This window comes from Jaminaea rosea (assembly GCF_003144245.1).
Source record: "Jaminaea rosea strain MCA 5214 unplaced genomic scaffold BDZ90scaffold_11, whole genome shotgun sequence".
Lineage (NCBI taxonomy): Eukaryota > Fungi > Basidiomycota > Exobasidiomycetes > Microstromatales > Jaminaea > Jaminaea rosea.
In genome coordinates this window covers 436227-456043 of record NW_020289985.1, presented here as the reverse complement: position 1 = coordinate 456043, position 19817 = coordinate 436227, and the positions used below count along the sequence as shown (strand labels likewise).

At 58.9% G+C, this 19817-nt stretch overlaps 8 protein-coding genes and 1 non-coding gene across 9 annotated transcripts; 5 read left to right on the top strand and 4 right to left on the bottom strand.

Moving 5' to 3' along the window:
* Window positions 1-98: 98 nt before the first annotated feature.
* BDZ90DRAFT_205536 (ribosomal protein L28e) lies at window positions 99-1111 on the top strand (the record flags this gene model as incomplete). The annotated part of the gene is made up of 3 exons (XM_025503942.1): window positions 99-218; window positions 308-520; window positions 1034-1111. Coding segments are annotated over 3 exons (411 nt in total), but the record flags the coding sequence as incomplete, so codon positions are not given.
* A 659-nt stretch (window positions 1112-1770) lies between these two features.
* BDZ90DRAFT_242159 (hypothetical protein) lies at window positions 1771-6196 on the top strand. The gene is made up of 3 exons (XM_025507408.1): window positions 1771-3305; window positions 3373-4064; window positions 4157-6196. The coding sequence occupies exons 1-3, from the start codon at window positions 2033-2035 to the stop codon at window positions 6023-6025; spliced, it is 3834 nt and encodes a 1277-aa protein (XP_025360930.1). The 5' UTR covers window positions 1771-2032; the 3' UTR covers window positions 6026-6196.
* A 219-nt stretch (window positions 6197-6415) lies between these two features.
* BDZ90DRAFT_t36 lies at window positions 6416-6502 on the bottom strand. Its single transcript has one exon. It is a non-coding gene; the product is annotated as a tRNA-Asn (tRNA).
* Window positions 6503-6686: 184 nt separating this feature from the next.
* BDZ90DRAFT_233452 (cysteine proteinase) lies at window positions 6687-8168 on the bottom strand. Its single transcript, XM_025506639.1, has 4 exons — window positions 7978-8168; window positions 7801-7887; window positions 7646-7727; window positions 6687-7565 (listed from the first exon to the last, which is right to left on the bottom strand). The coding sequence occupies exons 1-4, from the start codon at window positions 8138-8140 to the stop codon at window positions 6872-6874; spliced, it is 1026 nt and encodes a 341-aa protein (XP_025360929.1). The 5' UTR covers window positions 8141-8168; the 3' UTR covers window positions 6687-6871.
* A 610-nt stretch (window positions 8169-8778) lies between these two features.
* Window positions 8779-12342, top strand: BDZ90DRAFT_254390 (beta and beta-prime subunits of DNA dependent RNA-polymerase; the record flags this gene model as incomplete). Its single annotated transcript, XM_025507820.1, has 1 exon — window positions 8779-12342. One exon carries the CDS (start codon window positions 8779-8781, stop codon window positions 12340-12342), a length of 3564 nt encoding a protein of 1187 aa, XP_025360928.1.
* Window positions 12343-12367: 25 nt separating this feature from the next.
* Window positions 12368-13318, bottom strand: BDZ90DRAFT_233451 (hypothetical protein). The gene is made up of 3 exons (XM_025506638.1): window positions 13266-13318; window positions 12993-13109; window positions 12368-12897 (listed from the first exon to the last, which is right to left on the bottom strand). The coding sequence occupies exons 1-3, from the start codon at window positions 13293-13295 to the stop codon at window positions 12655-12657; spliced, it is 390 nt and encodes a 129-aa protein (XP_025360927.1). The 5' UTR covers window positions 13296-13318; the 3' UTR covers window positions 12368-12654.
* A 290-nt stretch (window positions 13319-13608) lies between these two features.
* BDZ90DRAFT_233449 (hypothetical protein) lies at window positions 13609-14382 on the top strand. Its single transcript, XM_025506637.1, has 2 exons — window positions 13609-13825; window positions 13920-14382. Exons 1-2 carry the CDS (start codon window positions 13627-13629, stop codon window positions 14012-14014), a joined length of 294 nt encoding a protein of 97 aa, XP_025360926.1. The 5' UTR covers window positions 13609-13626; the 3' UTR covers window positions 14015-14382.
* Window positions 14383-14748: 366 nt separating this feature from the next.
* BDZ90DRAFT_280833 (hypothetical protein) lies at window positions 14749-17297 on the top strand. The gene is made up of 2 exons (XM_025509315.1): window positions 14749-14977; window positions 15037-17297. Exons 1-2 carry the CDS (start codon window positions 14753-14755, stop codon window positions 16906-16908), a joined length of 2097 nt encoding a protein of 698 aa, XP_025360925.1. The 5' UTR covers window positions 14749-14752; the 3' UTR covers window positions 16909-17297.
* Window positions 17038-19523, bottom strand: BDZ90DRAFT_233446 (acetyl-CoA synthetase-like protein). Its single transcript, XM_025506636.1, has 2 exons — window positions 18976-19523; window positions 17038-18909 (listed from the first exon to the last, which is right to left on the bottom strand). The coding sequence occupies exons 1-2, from the start codon at window positions 19348-19350 to the stop codon at window positions 17131-17133; spliced, it is 2154 nt and encodes a 717-aa protein (XP_025360924.1). The 5' UTR covers window positions 19351-19523; the 3' UTR covers window positions 17038-17130.
* Window positions 19524-19817: the final 294 nt, after the last annotated feature.

The following is a 19817-nucleotide window of genomic DNA, read 5'->3' as shown; positions in this document are numbered from 1 at the left end:
TGAGAAGGATTCGGCCCAGCGTCTTCACTACCATCACCCAATCCCCTCCAACCTCGTCAAATCCTCAATCAAAAATGGTCGCATCCGCTTCTGCCCACTCTCAGGACCTTCAATGGCTCCTCACCCGCCAGAGCAGCTCCTTCATCGTTAAGCAGAAGGGCCTCGGCAAGGTCTTCTCTCGCGAGCCTAACAACCTTGCTGCCATTCACTCGTACACTGTGCGTAGCACCCGCTCCCACCAACAAGGCACACCTCAATGAGCAGCCATCCCCTAACCTCATTTTGCCTCCTTTATTGTCGCACACAGTACTCTGGCATCGTCAACGACAAGTCCGTCGGCATCGAGGCCGCCCCCAAGGGCCGTGGTGTCGTCGTCTCGACCCGCAAGACCAAGTCTGCCCCCAACCAGGTCGCCAACACCCGCTCCGAGTACGTCGTCAAGAAGGGTGGCTCCCGTCGCGCGGCTGGCAAGGTCGCCAACATCGTCGCCAAGAACGGCTACAGGCCTGATCTGAGGAAGGTGAGTTGCCGTGGAGAGCCTACGCAGAGATCGAAGCGGTTTGGAGGTGGGGGAGGTACTCGGGCGAGGAAAGAGGAAGCCATCACAGGACACACTAGAGAGGCAAGACACGCAGAGCGAGGCACCGAAGGGAGCTGCTTGGGAATGGTGGAGATTGCACTGCGCTAGAACCCACCTGGACTGGCCTAAACACCCGATGAGGGGCTGGGCGTATTAGCGGTGCTAGAAAGACGTTGGCGAGGAGATCATGTCCAGCCAGTCTGGCTTGCCTTCTCGTCACCCCGTCCCCCTTCCGCCTCTCTGCCTGCAAAGGCAGATCGGTGCTGTGCGAATAAGGATGGAAGCCTATTCGGCGAAGGGTGATGGGAAACATCTCGTCGGCAGGTCAACATAGGAGAGAGCGTGCAGGGAGATGGATGGACATGGAGACAGGCTTTGTGCAATCTTGCTCACTAGCGACGAATACCGTACTGACCTGTCGACCCTTTCAATCCTCTCCTCCGTGCTCGCTAGGCTGCCGTCGCCCGCGCCTCGATGATCATGCGCAGCCAGCGATCCCGCAAGGCCCCCTACGCCAGGAAGGCCCGTGGAAAGAAGGCCACCGCTGCCCCCGTTGCCGCTGTTGAGGCTTAAGACGGAGTAGCTGCGAGCTCTGTCTATACTTCGTATATGGCCTTTTGGCAACTGAATTGATGCCAATGTACACCTTCACCTGACACTGTTTGCTCGTGACCAGCGGTTAAGGGAGCCGAAGTAGAGCGGCGTCGAGGGAATCCGCAGTCAGGCCAGCTGCGTAATGCTGAAGCGCAAAGTCGATGAGTGTCAGGATGAGTCTCATGTTGGCCGAATCCATATTCGAGCTGCAGCGCAAACTTCTCGTGCATCCTCATCTCGGGCGCCTCGACGCTGCTTAGCAATGGCCGCAAAGCGGGCCAGAGGTTGCGAGTCGCTGTAATGACGCGCGACGAACGCAGCATCCTGATGATCTTCGATTGAGCTGTCTTGAATCGCCGCTGCCCACCCTCGACTCGAAGATGATATGCTCATCAGCTCGATCTTTCGCACTCGACTCGGTAGCCCACCGTAAAGAGGCGCGCGTATTCGCCTGGCCCCCGCCCGCCCGCTCGCTCCGTCCCGCTCGCGTCGATCTCGTCGACGGCCGTCCGGCCAGAAAGTCAGTCCAAGTGTTGCTCGGACGGCGGCAAGGGCACAGCGAGAGATGTGTGCCAGCCGCCTTCACTCTAAACCATCCTCCTCATCAATCGACGAGAGGGGCCACGATCGTCGATCTCAGCATCACAGACAGCTCAACGCCACCAGCCGCTCCTCCTTTTCCTTTGCTACCCCTCTCCTCATGCCCTCATAGCCCGGACCACATCAGACCTTTCTACCTGCATCTGAATCCTCCGTCGGTTGGCCATCTTTCCGACGTAGAGGCACAGAGAGAAAGCGCAGCAGAGACGCCGCCACTGAGGAGTGCGAGAAAGAAAAGAAGTGCGATTCTAAGGTATCATGAGCACCGATCAGAGATCTTCCAAGTCGACGTCTAAGAGGAGCTCGAGCGTCAGCAGCAGCAGCGGCGGCGGCGGCGCCACCAGCAGCAGCACCAAGAAGTCGCCCCTTCCCGCAGCACAGCAATCTGCTCGACCGCCAACACATCTCCCGGCGTCGCCCGTTGTGTCACAACCTCAGTCCGCGGCTCTGACGAGTAGTCAAATGCTCAATACCCCGCTGGCATCTGGCCCAAACGTATCAAGGGCTTCGCCTGCGCGCAGAGAGTCCTTTGACGAGAGAGGGGCAGGACAAGCAGCCGCCTCATCTTCATCTTCTTCATCCCGCCGATCCACAATGGGTGGCAGCATCGCGACCTCGCCCCCATCACAACCAGCATTCGTGGCCGCTCGTCCGATGCACGACCACAGCACCTACGACTCTAGCATATATGCATACCAACCTCATCACCACCAGCATACGGCCGCCGCAGCCGCTGCTGCTGCCGCTGCTCAGCTTCAGGCTGCCGCCACCACGCTGGGCGTCCCTTCATCCAGTACTTCACCCACTCAGAGCTTCGTTCCGTCGCCTAATGCTATGCCTTACTCTCCTGCCGCATTCAATGGCAACTCCTCCAACACCACTACCAATCTCACGACGACGGGCGGCGAATGGACTCAACCGGGGCCGATTGACGGGCGGACCCATGTCGACGAGGGAGCAACAGGCGGCGGTGCCAGCGGCAACGGCAGCGGCGGCAGTGGTGTCCCGGTCCTCTCGGCTCCATATCCTGGTCGGGCAGCTTCACTGCCTGGTAGTATTCACTACGCTCAGTCTGGGAGATCGAGGTCGGCCATGCCTGCGTCCTCGACGACCGGTGCGGGCGCGACTGGTAGAGAAGGTGGAACTCAAGGGTATGGCAACAGCGGCGCTTCATCCTCATCTACGAGACTGAGGGACAATCCGCAGCTGCGCGCTCAAATTGCTCAGCAGGTTGCCAATGGCACCTTGCCACCCTCGATGCTCTCCCACCATAACCAAGCGCAGCATCATCAGCATGGCCATCACCAACAGCAGCAGCAACAGCAGCCTGCCATCTCATACGAGCGCTACACGGCCGAGCTCACCAACTGCATCATCGCCTTTTTGAGCCCGATGCTACCCACCGAGGAGGAGTATCGTATGAAGGAAGCAACGAGACGGCAACTGGAGAGATTGACAGGGAAGGTCAGCCCAGGGGCGAAGCTACTCGCATTCGGGAGCATGGCGAATGGCTTCGCGCTGCGGAATTCAGGTGAGCAGCGAGCGTGCATGAAACATCGAGGGCCAGGTCATTGACTAACTCCCACGCGCCCCCGCAGACATGGATTTGTGCTGCCTCATCGCGGGCAAAGATTCCAGCGAGGCCGCTCAAGAAGCACGACAAGCGTTGTCAGCTTCTGAGCTCGTGGAACGCCTTGCCGAAGTCATACGCTCAGAGACAGACTACAAGGTCTTGCCCCTCCCCAAAGCCCGCATCCCCATCATCAAGCTCTCTCGCGCCTCAAGCAGTGAGTTCCCCTACGAGATTTCGTGCGACATTGGCTTTGAGAACCGGCTCGCGCTGGAGAATACGCGCCTACTCCTCAGCTACGCCATGGTCGATCCGCCGCGATTGCGCACGCTCGTCCTCTTCCTCAAGGTCTGGACTAAGCGTCGCAAGCTCAACACCCCCTTCATGGGCACCCTTTCCTCGTACGGATACACGCTCCTTGTCCTTTTCTTCCTGTGCCACGTCAAAAGGCCAGCCATTCTACCGAATCTGCAGCGCATTCCGCCCACTAAGCCGCTCAGCACGGAGGAGGTGGAACTCAACGGCCACAACATCTACTTCTACGACGATATGGCTACGCTGAGGAAGGAGTGGCAGAGTCAGAGCAACGAGAATGTGGCGGAGCTGCTCATCGACTTCTTCAGATACTTTGCCAAGGAATTCGTGTACTCGCGCGATGTGATCAGTTTGAGGACGGAGGGTGGGCTCATCCCGAAGGATGGAGGCGTGTGGAGCGCAGAGGTATGTAGCAGGCGCCGAGAATACAAGGGGATAAGTAGCAGCGCGCCGAGCGCTGACTGGATGTCTCCCCCCTTCCCGCTTCGCGCTCGTAGCTCTGCATCGAAGACCCCTTCCAACTAGGCTACAACGTCTCTCGTACAGTCACAAAGGATGGCCTCTACACGATCCGCGGCGAGTTCATGCGTGCGACTCGCATTCTGCAAAATCGCGGCCAACGAGTTTCCACGCAATTGGCCGAACTCTGCGAGGAGCGTGAAGACGTGGTAGCGCGCGCACCCGACACCCCGCCCACGCGCCATCGATACATGCCCAACGGCAATCACCCGCCCTACTACGTCGACGCGAGGACGATGCGTGAGCTCTACTATGATTCCTTGCCACCTAGGCGGACAAGTCATCATGTGCAGCCCAGTGGTCATGGGGGCAGCTTCGCGTTTGAGGAGATGGCGAGGGGTTTGGGCCGACAGAGAAGCCAGATGGCTTACCCGAGTCAGGCCATGCTTGCGCCACTGTCACAACAGGGTGGTCTGAGCCCGAAGCCCATTCACAAAGGTCAGGATGCTACGGCGGCGATGCAAGCACTAGCCGCTGGCGGGGCGGTGCCGAACTCAGCCTCATCCACAAAGGGTGCTTCCTCGCTGCGACACCAGCAGAGCTTGGGGTCTGCATCCAGTGAGGCTGAAGAGGAAGGTGAGGAGCAAGGTTCGGTGAAAGGCGGCCAGACACGTCAGGCGAGCGGCAGCTCTGCAGGCGCATCAAGACGAGGGTCCACTGTGCCTTCGTCTGGCTCTGTGGGTGGCAGCGACGATGGCGAGTCAAGCACGAGTACGGGCACAACAGCGACTGGCGCGGGCATCGAGGCTCAGCAGCCTACGCAACGAGCTGGTGGCGAGGCGGAAAAGGCTGCAAGCAAGAAGAGCTCGTCCTCCGGCAAAGAAGAGGCAGCTCGCCGAGTTTCGCCGCAGACGACCACGCAGCCTCCTCTCTCACCTCCCGCCCCTCAACACAAGCGTCGTTCCTCCTCGCCCTCCAAGAGGCGTACCGCTGGGAATCCACCGCACGGCCAACCCCTGCCTCAACACGCCTCGGCCCGCACATCCCCCAATCTCCATCCCACGGTCCCACCGCGCTCCGTCGTGCCGGGTAGCGAGGACGGGGACGGCGAGGAACGGGCTAACGACGACGTTGGGGAAGCGTGGGCCTTTGGATCCGAGATCGTCTTCGGAAGCGAGCGCTTCCGGCTTCATCCCCACCCGCATCATCATGGGCATCGCAGGCAAACATCTGCAGGGCAGCAGAGCAGTCCGGCCAAGGCGGAGACGTCGGGGATTGCACAGCAACAGACGCCTCGCAATGCTACGATTGACGCTCCACAGCGCGTCTCTCCTCAACCTACAGCTCCAAGTGCACTCAGCCCCACCTCACCCTCCGCCACGAGCCCATCAGCCACGGCAGCTCAAAAGCGAGCCTCACGCTCCTTCTCTGACGGGGCGAATCGCTCCAAGTCTCTTCCACCGCGACGTACTCTGGGGCCGACGCCCGCGCCTGCTTTGCGCGATGTAGATGACGACGACGATGAGGGGATCCCGACGGAGAGCCTAGCCAGCGCGAGCATCGATGACTATCGAAGCGTCAGTGGGGCTTCTGGTTCCTCCATCGCCGAGGTCGACGAAGACGAGGGCGATGCGCTGGCGCAGGGCAAGCAAGCCAGTCAGCAGCGGCCAGAAGGCGACACAGCCGATGAGCAAGAGGAGCCGCCCGTGGCCGAGTATACGGCTGAGTGGGCTCAGAAGCAATTTAGACAGGAGCAGCGCGAGAGGGAGGTGACCGCGCGTGCGAACGGGGATGAGGGAGATAATGAAGAGGGCGATGACACGATCGTTCAATCACGGCCGCACCTGAATGGTAAAGCGGCTCGTCGCGGCGACGATGAGAAAGAGGACGACGATGAGGAAGAATAGGAGGGAGAGGTGGACACAGCCTAAATGAGAAGCAGCAAGACTGCGCCATCTCGCCCACTCATCTACACTCTGTACTGCTAGTCCACGTCTACACAAGCGCTGCCTACTCATAGCGATTCCTCTGCCAAAGCACCTCCCTCTATTATCGAAATTGCCATCTCCTTCCCGCTCAGTAGCCCGAGACGTCGTCCGCCGCCAGACGGGCCCAGACATGCCAGAGCGCTCTGCCAGCCCTGCGTGGGCCATTCGCAACCGCCGCTCCCGTTGCCATGCCATTGATGTTCTCAAATCTGCCGCACCACCGCAGGCTCTTCATGATTCGCTGTCGGTTTGCCGCAAAAGAACAGCCGACGATGATCGACCGGCCAACGTGAGTGCGGGCAAAAAGAGCGCACCTACCTGGTTTCGAACCAGGGACCTTGGAGTGATCTGCCTAGAAATAACAGCTCCACGCGCTAACCACTGAGCCATAGGTGCAATCTGGCAATGGAATCAAACTGTTATTACATAAACAGCTTGCATTTTGCGACCGCAAGCCCGGCGCTTCACCATGCGCTCACACTTGCCCTGCATTCACAGCTCGCGAATTCAGTAGTCGTATTCAAGAGGGGTCGTGTCTAGCTGAAGGAGGGTACTAGAGGTGGGCGCACTGCGGCTCTCCGCCGCTTGACAACGTGACTGCCGTGCTCTCAGAGCTGCCCCTCTGCTCCCGCCATTGCTGGCCCTCACCCCTCCCTGGACGCGCGAGCACCTGCTCCTTGGGTAGCCGCACGCCTATGACTGCTTTCCATACCTCAAACCTTCGACGCGTCGACCCCTCGTCCCACGCGCCTCGCCACCCGCGCCTCATTGCTTCCCCTGCTGCCCCGCCCTGGGAATGACCACCTCCGGGCTCGCTGGCGGAGGAGCACTGACCAGCACATCGTAGTGTCCCGGCCTGAACAGTAGCGTCCCAATATCAATGTGAGCGACGGCCCCCGGAATCTCAAAGTGGACAATATCGCACTTGGACGGGTCGTCCCTCGCTCTCCTCATCTGGGCCGCTTCGCTGCCTGGCACCTCGAGGCCACCCGAGGCTGAGATAGAGGCTGAGCCGCTATTTGATGCTGCCGCTCCCTCGGCGCTGTGCAACTCCTCAAACTCTTCTGCCAGGGGCGTCTCTGGTGGAGCGCCATTCTGTGAGAGGTAAGCCACGTCCAACGACACTTTGAGGCAGCGGCTGAGGGCTGCAATCTGAACGTGGTCCGCCTCCTTTCCAATCGCTTCAACGTGATTCGCGCAGAAGGTGGCCATGTTGGGCGGCTTGCCCTCGAATACGGCAGCCGAGTCGTCCTCGAGGGTGAAGAGGAAGGGGAGGAAGTCATCCTCATTGAGCTTGAGGAAGGCGGAGGTGAGGAGACGCAAATAGACGACAATAGAGTTGGAGGTCTCTGGGTCATTGAATGCCCGCTGAAGGTCGGCGTCGTTGAGCTCTGATACGTGCGGATCTGTGGTGTGCATGCGCACGAGGAGGTCATGGAAGGGGCCGTAGAAGTCGAGGCTGTGAGGGCGAGGAGGAGGAGGAGCAGCTCGATGTGAGTGGCGGAAATGTGATATGATCGGAGGGGACTCAAGGCTCACTATACGGTCTCATCGAAGCCGGCCTGCTTGAGGAGGCTCTTGGTGTCCTCAATGTGCTTCATGATGAAGTGGTGCATGGGACCTGGTGCGTGGCGATGGTGGACATGAGGTCAGCTTGCCATTGCGACGTCAAAGCGAGGTTGCATTGCGCTCACGGTCGTTGAAGTGGAGCAATCGCTGAATAAAGGCAAAGGCGAAGGATCGATAGAAGCAGTCTCCATCACCACGAGTACGTCGGAGGCCTGGGGACATACGGCGAGAGGAGGGGGTGAGCAGGTCGCATACATCGTCGAGTCCCCCCTGTCGCTCGTCGCTCGTCGCTCGTCGCTCACCTGAGAAGCCGCCGACATCCCTCAGCCACTTTGCTTTGGCAACGAAGCCGTCGACCCCCTGTCCCCCCGCGTACTCCTTCTCGAGGACGTCAATGGGCTCAAGTGATCCGATGAGGGGCTGATTAGCAAGCGCATCGTCCTTGACCTTCTGAGCCAGCTCCATCTTTTGATGGTCGGTCAATGTCTTGAGGCTGCGTGAGTGAGGGGCGAGCGAGGATGTGTCAGTCATGATCATCGTAGCAGCTGCTTTACACGTCGAATCTGGCGCCACGCACTCGGTGTCCGGGCCCACAGACTGCGACATGGTGAGCGATGAGCTGGTTGATGTCGTATGTTCCGTGGAGGTTTGATGGGTCGAGAGGATCGCAAGTTGCTCTCATCTCATGGCTGGCCCGCCCGCACGCCTGCCCGCCCGCCTGGCTGCCCGCCGCCTCGATGCGACTTGAACTTGAGCCGCGCGGCAGTCGAGTCCGTGGGTCGTCGTCGTCTCTGTCCGCCCATCCGTCGTCTCGTGTGCGAAGCGGCGATTTTGAAGTGCTACTCTCGTCGACTAACTTCACCAATCTCTTCCCGCCACTCTTTCACCTCCTCCTCCTCCTCCTCCTCTACCCTCTCGCCGCCATGGCTGGACCGAATGGCACAATGGCAAGCAGAGGCAATGTCAGGCGTAGAGCTGACTCGCAAGAGCCGCCACACGCTGGGCCATCTTCAATCCCCTACGACGCCATGCTCGCCGACTACGAGCCAGGAGAGGGATGGGAAGACGTGCCCGTTCCCACAAAGGGCAGCAGCAGCCGAACAATGACCCCGAGCGATGAAGATGGTGACGATGACGATGATGACAACGGACGAGGACACGCACCCACATCGCTCCACGATCTCGCCGCCAAAGCAGGAGCAAAGACGACGGGCCACGAGACCAACGATGAGATCCTACGCATCGTCCAAGCAGCTCAGCTCACGGGAAAGAGCCTCTCAGCGCCAGTACACACCGTGCAAGACAAATGGGAATTACTACCAGCCTTTCTCAAAGTAAAAGGCTTGGTCAAGCAGCATATTGACTCATTCAACTACTTCGTCGACGTCGACCTCAAGAACATCATCAAGGCCAATGAAAAGGTCACATCAGACATCGACCCGCGCTTCTTCCTCAAGTACACAGACATTCGCGTCGGTCTTCCAGAGAGAGACGATACCGAGGCTACCAACAATACCATCTACCCTCACGAGTGCAGACTACGAGATCTCACCTACTCGGCTGGCATCTTCGTCAACATCGAGTACGTTCGCGGCCAGAAGCTCGTGCGAAGAAGAAACGTCTGCATCGGCAAGATGCCAATCATGCTCAGGTCCAACAAGTGTCATCTCAGCAACCAGAGTCATGCCGGCCTAGCAAAGATGAATGAGTGTCCGCTGGACCCGGGAGGCTACTTCGTCGTCAAGGGAACGGAGAAGGTCATCCTCGTCCAGGAACAGCTCAGCAAGAATCGTATCATCGTCGAGGCAGATAGCAAGAAGAACGTCGTCCAAGCCTCGGTCACGTCGTCCACGCACGAGCGAAAGTCCAAGTCGTACGTTCTCACAAAGCATTCGAAGATCTATCTAAAGCACAACTCCTTCCACGAGGACATTCCCATCGCCGTTGCCTTCAAGGCTATGGGCATCCAGTCAGATCGTGAGATCCTGCAACTCGTCGCCGGCAACGACGAAGCGCACAAGGAACTCTTCGCCATCAATCTTGAAGAAGCCGCCCGCCTCAACATCTTCACTCGCCAGCAGGCCCTCAACTATGTCGGGCAGCGCGTCAAGGTCATGAGGAGGCCGATGCAGGCGAGACGCCCAGTTGCAGAGGAAGCTATTGAGGCCCTTGCCAACCTCGTAATGGCCCACGTCGAAGTTAAAGACCTCAATTTCCGCCCCAAGGCAATCTACGTAGCCGTAATGGTCAGGCGTGTGCTCATGTGCATGCAAGACGAGAGCATGGTCGATGACCGAGACTACGTGGGGAATAAGCGACTCGAGCTCGCGGGGCAGCTCCTCTCTCTCCTCTTTGAGGACTTGTTCAAGAAGTTCAACTCGGACCTGAAAATGAGCATCGACAAGATCTTGAAGAAGCCCAATCGCACCACCGAGTTCGACGCATACAACTCAATCTCGATGCACGGCGACCACATCACCTCGGGCTTCACGCGCGCCATCTCGACCGGCAACTGGTCACTCAAGCGCTTCAAGATGGAGCGTGCCGGTATCACCCACGTCCTCAGTCGTCTGTCTTTCATCGCCGCCTTGGGCATGATGACGCGTATCAGCTCCCAATTCGAAAAGACGCGCAAAGTCTCTGGCCCTCGAGCGCTCCAGCCTTCCCAGTGGGGAATGCTTTGCCCCTCCGACACGCCCGAGGGAGAAGCTTGCGGTCTCGTCAAGAATTTGGCCCTCATGACGCACATCACCACCGACATCGGCGAAGACGCTATCCGCCGTGCGGCTTTCATGCTGGGAGTGGAGGACATCAACCTCATTACGGGCGCGGAGCTCTACCGCCCAGACTCGTACATCGTCATGCTAAACGGTAGCGTGCTTGGCCTCACCCGCTTCCCTGTTCGCTTCGTCACATCTTTCCGCAAGCTCCGTAGGCACGGCCGCATCTCAGAGTTCGTCTCCATTTATACCAATACTCACCATCAGCACGTTCACATTGCCTCGGACGGAGGGCGCATTTGTCGCCCAATGATCATCGTAGAGGACGGAGAGCCCAAGGTGACCACCGCGCACATCAATGACCTCAAGGCGGGGAAGAAGAGCTTCGACGACTTCCTCACCGAGGGAATCATCGAGTATCTCGACGTCAATGAGGAGAATGACTCCCATATCGCCCTCTACGAGCGGGACATCAGCGCTGCTACGACGCATCTCGAGATCGAGCCATTTACCCTGCTGGGCGCCGTTGCGGGGCTCATCCCGTACCCGCACCACAATCAATCCCCCCGCAACACGTATCAATGCGCCATGGGCAAGCAAGCTATCGGCGCCATTGCGTACAATCAGCTCAATCGAATCGACACGTTGCTCTATCTCATGGTCTACCCGCAACGTCCCATGGTCAAGACCAAGACCATCGAACTTGTGGGATACGAGCAGCTCCCTGCGGGGCAGAATGCAATGGTAGCCGTCATGTCCTACAGTGGATACGATATCGAGGACGCTCTCGTCCTCAACAAGGCGTCGCTGGACAGAGGGTTCGGTAGATGTCAGGTCATGAAGAAGAGCACCGTGCAGCTGCGCAAATATCCCAACGGCACATTCGATCGTCTCGCTGATGCGCCAGAGGACCCGAATGGCGGTGGCCGCCTGAGAGGATACGACGTCCTCGAGCGAGACGGGATCGCCGCAGTGGGGGAGCGAGTGGACAATGGCGACGTCTACGTGAACAAGCAGACCCCCCTCAATGCCCTCGACAACAGCGCCATGGCCGGCCAGTCCTCTTCTTCAGCCGGGGGACTCTCGTCAGCGAATGCATACAAGAACGCTCCCTCCAAGTACAAGCTGCCAGTCCCCTCGTACATCGATCAGATCCTCCTTGCCGACACTGATTCGGACCAGACGATCATCAAGACCCTCCTTCGCCAGACGCGTCGTCCTGAGCTGGGAGATAAGTTCTCGTCACGTCACGGGCAAAAGGGTGTGTGCGGATTGATCGCTCAGCAGGAGGACATGCCATTTACCGATCAGGGGATCAACCCTGACATCATCATGAACCCGCACGGATTCCCCTCCCGTATGACGGTAGGAAAGATGATTGAGCTCCTCGCGGGAAAAGCTGGTGTCATCTCCGGCTCACTGCAGTATGGGACTGCCTTCGGTGGCAGCAAGGTGGAGGACATGAGCCGACTCCTCATCGAAGCGGGGTACAGCTATGGTGGGAAGGATTTCTTGACTAGCGGCATTACGGGGGAGCCGCTCGAGTGCTACGTCTACACGGGGCCGATCTATTACCAGAAGTTGAAGCACATGGTCCTGGACAAGATGCACGCCCGTGCCCGTGGGCCTCGCGCCGTGCTCACTCGTCAACCTACAGAGGGTCGCTCAAGAGACGGTGGGTTGCGACTGGGAGAGATGGAGCGTGACTGTCTCATTGGCTATGGAGCCACGCAACTTCTCCTCGAGAGGTTGATGATCAGCTCAGATGCCTTTGATGTCAATGTGTGCGAGAAATGCGGCTTGCTAGGGTATAATGGGTACTGCCCTACGTGCAAGTCGACGAGGGGGATCAGAAAGATTCAGCTGCCATACGCTACGAAGTTGCTCTTTCAGGAGCTGCTGGCTATGGACATATGCCCGAGGTTGGTACTGGAGGATGCGGTGTGAGGGCAGGACAGGCATATGGACGGGAAGGACCGAGGCGGGGAAAGGAGAAAGGTGCGGCGAGCATTGTACTCTTTCTACATTCATCAATACTCATCGAGTGTCACCCATTCGACGTCTGTGCTCGCCCGCGGTTCGCTCACGCTGTGTGGGTTGCGGAAGGCGCCCATCGGCATGAAGGTGCTGAATCGTATCTGGTGATTCTCTGGGTGTTGCGCGCTCCTTCGCGCTTCTACATATCCCGCCGTACCAGAGCGACAGCTCTTCCACCATCTCTTCCTCCCCAAGTCTACCTTTCCCATCCAACGCCAACGCTTAGTGGTGCGCCTCCTCTTTAGGGTAGTCCGCCCTCGCCTCCTCAAGGAAGGCCGATCCACCCGCGGCAGCGCTGCTGCTCTCCGAAGACGAGGAGGCAGCGGGAGCATCAGCGTGGTCCGGCTCGCTGGAGGCGTAAGCCTCGAGCTGGGAAGAGAGGGAAGAGGAAGAAGGGGCCTCGGGAGCCTTGGGGGGAGAGGGGGCGTGGAAGTCACGAACTTGGCCCTTGTGAGCGTCGGCGGACTGTTGAGCGGTTGAGAGAAAGCAGGAGAGGGAAAGTGTCAGTGATTTGTAGTGGAGAGGAGAGACAGAGCCTGGCGGTGGATTGGGGAACCTACCTTGGCAGGGGGCTTGTAAGCCTTGAGCTCGCGCAGGTAGGCCTCCTGGACGAGGTCGCGACCAGCGACGGCGGAGGTAGCGAAGCCGCGAGAGGCGGTCATGGTTGCGGAGCGGGTCTGGGTGCGTGAAAAGAGTCAGTTGGATTGGTTGAGGAGCGATGAGGGGATTGAGAACGAAATTGTCCGTCACTGTCGAAGGTGCAGAGCGACTCTGTCCTCTTCGATGCTTGCTCCTGCTCCTGTAGACGGCGCACCAACGCTCTTTATACTCACGAAGCTCCTGGCGACAAGAGAGGCGACCATTGTGTATTGAGTACGGGTAGGAGTGGTGGTGGTGAGGACGAGAAGGAAGTGCTGTTCTCTCCTCCTCCTCCTCGTGGCATGAGGCCGGCCAGGCCAGCCGTCGATCCGTCGCCCCGAGCCAAGCCGATGCCGCGTGGCACCCCCAATGGCGACGTCCAGCCAATCGAGTGCATCTCGAGAGCCGCGCACTCCGCCAGAGAGACGGCTTGATCCGTGCTTGGGTGGAGTTGACCCTGAGGCTGAGGCTGTCTGAAGTGAGCGCATCTCGCAGCCCAGTTAATCTGACCTCTTTGACCTCCTTTCACTCACTACCATCGCACTCATCAGCAAGATGTCCCTCCTTCGCAACACTGCCCTCCGCACCGGCAACTCGCTCCGCTCCGCACCTACCCTTGCTATGCGCAGCTACGCCACTGGTCCCGAGTCCTCTGGCACTGGAGCCACGGCCAACAGCAAGGGCTTCAAGCAGCGCGAGCAGGGTGAGGAGCAAAAGTACATTCGTGAGGCAGAGGCTGAGAAGCTCAAGAAGCGTGAGTTGCAAAGAGACGAGACAGCTTTCGATGGAGCGAGCCAGTTGACTGACGTCTTACCATCCATCCATCCTGTTCGGACGCACATCCGTAGTCCGCGAGACCCTCGCCAAGCAGCGCTCCCACCTCGACGACGTTGAGGCTGCCATCAACGACCTTGGTGGTAACAGTGGCAACCAGAAGCAGTAAATGCTCGGCGTGAGATGTCGCATTGGCAAGGGAAAACTGAGCGACAGGGAAATGAAGGAAGAAAGACTAAGAGGAAGTGCTTCGAATCGACGACATCGACAGCATTAGGACATCAATGACACGGTATTGCGACCATGTCGTCTCCTCGAGCACTCATTGCTGCATCTGTGAAAGGCTGCTTGACTGGGATTGTTCCCTCTGCTGCTGGTGACCAGTAGCCTGTTCCCCCAAATCACATCAAGAGCGAGCTTCGAGACACCGAACGTTCTCATCCTCTTATTCTCGTGTCGCTGCCGCTGCTGCTCTCTTCGATGACGCCTCTGAACGTTCCTCGCCCCTCGTCATGCCTCGTGAACGTCCCTACTCAGCGGCCTCTTGGAATGCGCATGGCTGATCACCATGGCCTGGCGTGCTCAGGCCGTCAACGCCCTGCTGCCTAGTCTGCTGTGGCACCTTCATGACCCTGTGCCCGCTGTGAATCTCCAGCTATGTCTGATGCGTCCTCAGAAGGACTCATTCTCTATACCTGCTCCTTGCCTCCTCGTCATTCGCTCAGCCATGGCAGTGCTCGAAGGGGAGCAAGCCATCGTCGAGGTCAAGAGTCGGAGTCCGTGCGCGTCTCGTCTCGAGGGTCGAGGGCGGGCTGCTGCTGCTGCTGCTCCGCTCAATTGGCAATGCATCCAGTCGCTCGACATTTTCCCACCCTTGTTTCCATCACCTCGATATCCATTCGTCAGCATGGCCCTCTCACGTCCTCGTGAGCACCAGATTGGCGGTGGTCATCACTATGCTCAGTCAGCTTCGTCGTCCTCGCATCATGGCCATCACCATCATCATCACCACCATCGAAGCAAGCCTCGTAGGACTATCCAGGCCCAAGGTGGAGGGCCGTTGCGCCAGCTTCAGGATCAGTATGAGGAGGCTATGGCCCTTGGCGGCGGCAGCTCAAGAGATGCCAGCGAGGTGAGCAGAATATGTGGGCGTATTGAGGCTGGCATGGCTGACTTGGCTCACCCGTGCAGGAGGACAACGACAACTTCTCCGAGCACAGCGACTCTGCCTCGTCAATGCACCATCAGCGCCAGCAGCAGAATCGATCGCTTCCTAGTGCAAGTCACACATCGTCGCTACACACTGTCCTCTCCGCCTCGCCCTCGTCGGCCTCGTCCTGCTCCTCTTCCTCAGCAGTAGGCAAGCCGCAGGATGTCTCAGGACAGGTCATGAATACGCTTCCCACTACGGCGAGGGATCGAGTGCTGATGGACTCAAGAGGGCATGCCTACCAGACACAAGGCTCCCATCAGCAGGCAGGACAAATGCGCAAGGCTTCATCAGGCTCATCGGCTGCAGCCAACACAGAGTCTCTCTCCTCGCCCTCGGTAGGCGGGCCGTCCTCTTCCTCTGCGTCCTTTGCTGCCCCTCACGCCGTACTACCGCCATCCTCAACAACCAGTACACGCAGAGGCAATCCTTCAGCTCCAGGCAGCAGTGGTGTCCCCCATACATTAGCTCAAGCATCGGCCGCCCTCTCCTCCTCTTCCTCCACCGACCTAAGCATGTACGGCGGGGATGACGAAGCTGCAGGAGAAGACGACAATGAGGAAGTAGGATTTCGCTCAACGCTCGACGCACGCGCCCCTTCGCTCACTCTCGGCCAGCTATCGACCACTATCAACTCTCGCCCGCATCCCTCGCTCCGTCTTGACTCCCTGCCCCCACCGCCCCGGCACCCAAATCCCTCATCAGCCATGACAACACCAATCGCCGTCGCTGGCGCGCGGGGCGCAATTGGTCCTACATGGATGAGCAGACAAGACTCCGATTACCTAGGAGACGCGGATGATGAGGATGGAGATGGCGGGGCAGTCGGGTTCATGTCAGAGGACGACTCGCTTGCTCCGAGGAGCCCGCATTCGGTCCAGACTGGCTCGGTCAGCGCAAAAAGCACAGACGACGATGCTGCGACCACGGACGATGATGTCAGTGACGAAGGGACCGCCTCGCCCTATGATGGGGATGTGGAGTTCTCTGCACGCACGCCGGTCTCCCAGCAGATATCTGCGGCCCACATGGGAGGCAACGGTGGTTTCCTCGCTCAAGCCGCATCGGTCGCTGCGGCTCATGCTACCGCCGCCACGCCGCCCGCTACCCAAGCTGGGTCTTCCCGTCCGTCTACGGCGCGTCGCCAGGTGGAGGATGCGCCGGTGCGGACCTTTCAGATGGAAGTTGGGGCTACGCATCAAACGATTGCAGAGGGCACCGCGACACCTCGTGGTGCGGAGGACGGCGCCAGCTTCAACCCTGCTCAAGCCGTGGCTAGAGCCTCTGATGCGCCCATGGCCAAGGCTGGTAATGAAGGGACCTCAGCGGAAGCTCTCCGCACGAGGATCGTCACGCTGAACAAGTCAAGTGCGGTCATCTCGCGGCTGCAGCAGTCAAGCCCCACTGCCACAATCCGCGTCTACGTGGGCGCACCGGCCAATGGTCTCTTCAGTCGAATCGACCTCCTCACGCTCGATACGGCTATGCTGCGCGTCGCTAAGCTGGGAGTGGCAGCTACCGCCGGCAACGGGATTGAGGTGCAAGTTGTTGCAGGGATCTCATCGGATGACGATGCAAGCGAGGGAGGAGGCCTTGCCCTGCCGGCTGCTCAGCGTGCTGCGCTGGCTCGAGGGTGCAGGTGGGTCGATGAGGTAATGGAAGGAGTGCCTCGGGCTGCTGGAGAAGGAGGGGCGGACGAGGCACCGATGAGACAGCGCCTGATCGACCAGATTGCTGCGGGAGCCGGTGGGCAGTCCATTGTTCTACTGGCGCACTTTGTTGATGCTGATCCGGTCACGAGCGATGCTGAGCCGGAGTGGCAGATCAGGCTGCCCATGCCCAAGAGCGGGTAAGCAACGTTCTACGGAGTCGCAGCGCGGTGTAGTCTTTCCTGCGTCGACTGTGACTTTAGGGAGGTCAGGCTACGAGAGCCTTTCGATTTCTCGACGAATCATCGACAGCTCAATCTAATCACACGTTCCCGCGCAAGCTCCCAATCGCTGTGCTCGTTTGAACTCTGGTATTGTATTATCTTGGCTCCATTACTCAACGCTCAGCAGTACTTCTTCTCAGCATCACCGCCCATCGATCCCCTCCTCTTTAGCCCAATCTCTCAGCTGCCTCTTCAACACTTTTCCAGCATCGCTCTTTGGCAGGTCCTTGACCCACGTAGCTCCACCGAGGTACTTGTACTTGGCCAATTTCCCACTTTCGTTCACCCGTTGAGCCACCTCTTTCGCATCTTGGCCCTTTTCCTTGCTCTGCCCCTCGGCAGGCACGCAAAAGGCCCAGGGGACTTCTTCTCCATCCCCACCGGGCTTTGTGAGCCCAACGACGGCCACGTCGTGCACCGTTGAGTCGGAGAGGATGCGATCCTCGAGTTCGGCGGGGGAGACTTGGAACCCTTTCACCTTTATGACGTCTTTCTGCCTGTCGGTTATGCGGAGGTAACTGTGTGGTGCCGGGGAGAGGGAAACTACGTCGCCCGTCTTTAACCACAGACCACCATCGCTGCCGTCACGATGGAAGGCGGATTCGTTGGCCTCTGGGTTGCGCAAGTAGCCCGTCATGCGTTGAGGGCCACGAAGGAGGAGCTCTCCCGTCTTGCCGCTACCGGCCGGTACGTCATTGCCTTCTTCGTCGATGACCCGGGCTTGAGTGCTAGGTGCCAGCCTGCCTACACCGTTGAGCCTCTGCGTCTTCTCCTCCTCTGACTCCCCTTGGATGTCTTCACAGACGTCGGCCAGTGTCTGCAAACAGACGATAGGGCTCATCTCACTCATCCCAAATCCGTCTGTTACCATCACTTTGCGCTTCTCCCAGACTTCCCGCCTCAGCCCCTCAGGTAGAGAAGCTGCCCCCGATGCCAGCCTACGCAGGCTCGACAAGTCGTACTCGTCAACCTCCTTCGACCTTGCCAGCGCCAAGAGGACGGGTGGGACAACAAAGGCGAATGTGACCTTGTGATCTTGGACGAGGTGCAGGAAGGTTGGGAGGGAGAATCGTCCCAAGACGTACCGCGGAGTGGCTGTGTGCAGGGCTACGAGGGAGACTAGGAGGCCGTAGCAGTGGAACTGGGGGAGGAGGTCGATGTGTATTTCTTGAGAGGGTTTGGGGATGGAGATGCCACCAGAGGAGCCAGAGGTGGTGGAGGGGGAGGAGGTGCCCTTATCTGGTGAGGACCGGCTCAAATTGAGCTTCGATTTGAGCTTGCGGAGTAATCCACCGCTACCAGCAGTCGTACTCTTGCTTGCTTGCTGCTTCTTGGCGGCCCTAGGTAGACCGCTGTACCAACCCTCCTTATCCCCCTTGTGCCACCTGTCAAAGAGCGGGCTCTCCGTCCTGTCTCTCATTAAGCAAGTCGCCTGGATTGTGTTGGCCACCAGGTTGCCATGAGACAGTCGCACAGCTTTCGGCCTACCAGACGTGCCCGATGAGAAGCAGTACACGGCGTCGTCCCCTGGCCTGACGTGGGCAGTGTGCCAAGTCCACAGACCGGAGAGCAGAGAGCTTGGAGACGTAGATGACGAAAGGGCCAAAGAGCCTGCTTCGAACCAGGAGGCGGGGCGACTAGACGTCGACGGGGCTGCCGCACTTCCATCTTCATCCTGCGGCTCTTCGAACACCCAAATCTTCGGTGTTGACGGCAAGGCTTCAAGTCCCTCGCCTGCTTCACTTGACGCTTCCTCTGCTGCCTGACGACACTTTTCGTACGCCTTCGTCGAGCACAGAATGGCAGAAGAGCTGACAAGGCGTAGCTGATGAGCCAGCTCCGAGGGAGTGTAAGAGGGATTGTGCAACGCAGCACACGCCCCAACTAGGTTGGCACCTAGCACTGCACAGGCGTAGTCATGCTGCACGAGCAAGTGTAGGTCGTCAGCTTGGAGTTTCCTGCTTACTAGCCCGGCATGCATGCTCACCTGGTTCTCGCTCACAACGCTCAACACCCTCTCCGCCTCTCCCTCCTCAGCCGCCTCTCTCCTCTTTCCTCGTCCCTGCTCATCGTCACCACCTCCCCATCCCAGCTCTTGCCTGAGCCCAAGCGCCCACATCTCAGCTCTCTCTTTTGCTTGACGCAAGCTGAGCGCACCGCCCTCTGCGGAGGCTCTAGGTCTTGTGGGTTTTGGATTGTACTTTTCATCTTGGGGGACCGCCATTAACAGCGGAGAGTCGAGGCGAGACTGGCTGCCTGGGACTTGCTCATCTTGACTATTGTCGAGGGGGCGGAAGATGAAGGTGGGTAGAGTAACGGCGGGAATGGCAAGGTCAGGGTAGGGCGAGTGATGGATGATCATTGTTGCCGTTGAATGCTGTTGTGAGGTTGGTGAGTAAATGGGGTACGCGGATGGCGCGATGCGCTCCTATCGTCTGCTCTCCAATCGTCAGACGGAGCACGAGGTAGTCTGATGGTCCGAAGATGGCGTGAGGAGAAGTCAAGGCTGCTCGTCTTGATAGCGAGCTCTTCTCGTCTTTATCCCAGCGCAAGGTCACACCACCACTTTCACTTTCAACGCTACTCTATGCATCAGGTTCCTGGCCTGCAGGCAGCCAAAATTCGGCTGGCTCCACCCGGCTCGGAGGATTTCGAGTCAGACGGCGAGATCTGGTGACCGAGGTTGACGTTTGCCGGTGGCTCAAGACTAAATTTGGGGAGTTTGTCGATGGCTGAGCATGCTGAGCGAGCGAGGGACAGACCAATCATAGCCGTCCATCATGATGAGCTCTTCGGTACCTCTTCTCGTGCTCTCACGCGCCTCTGCCT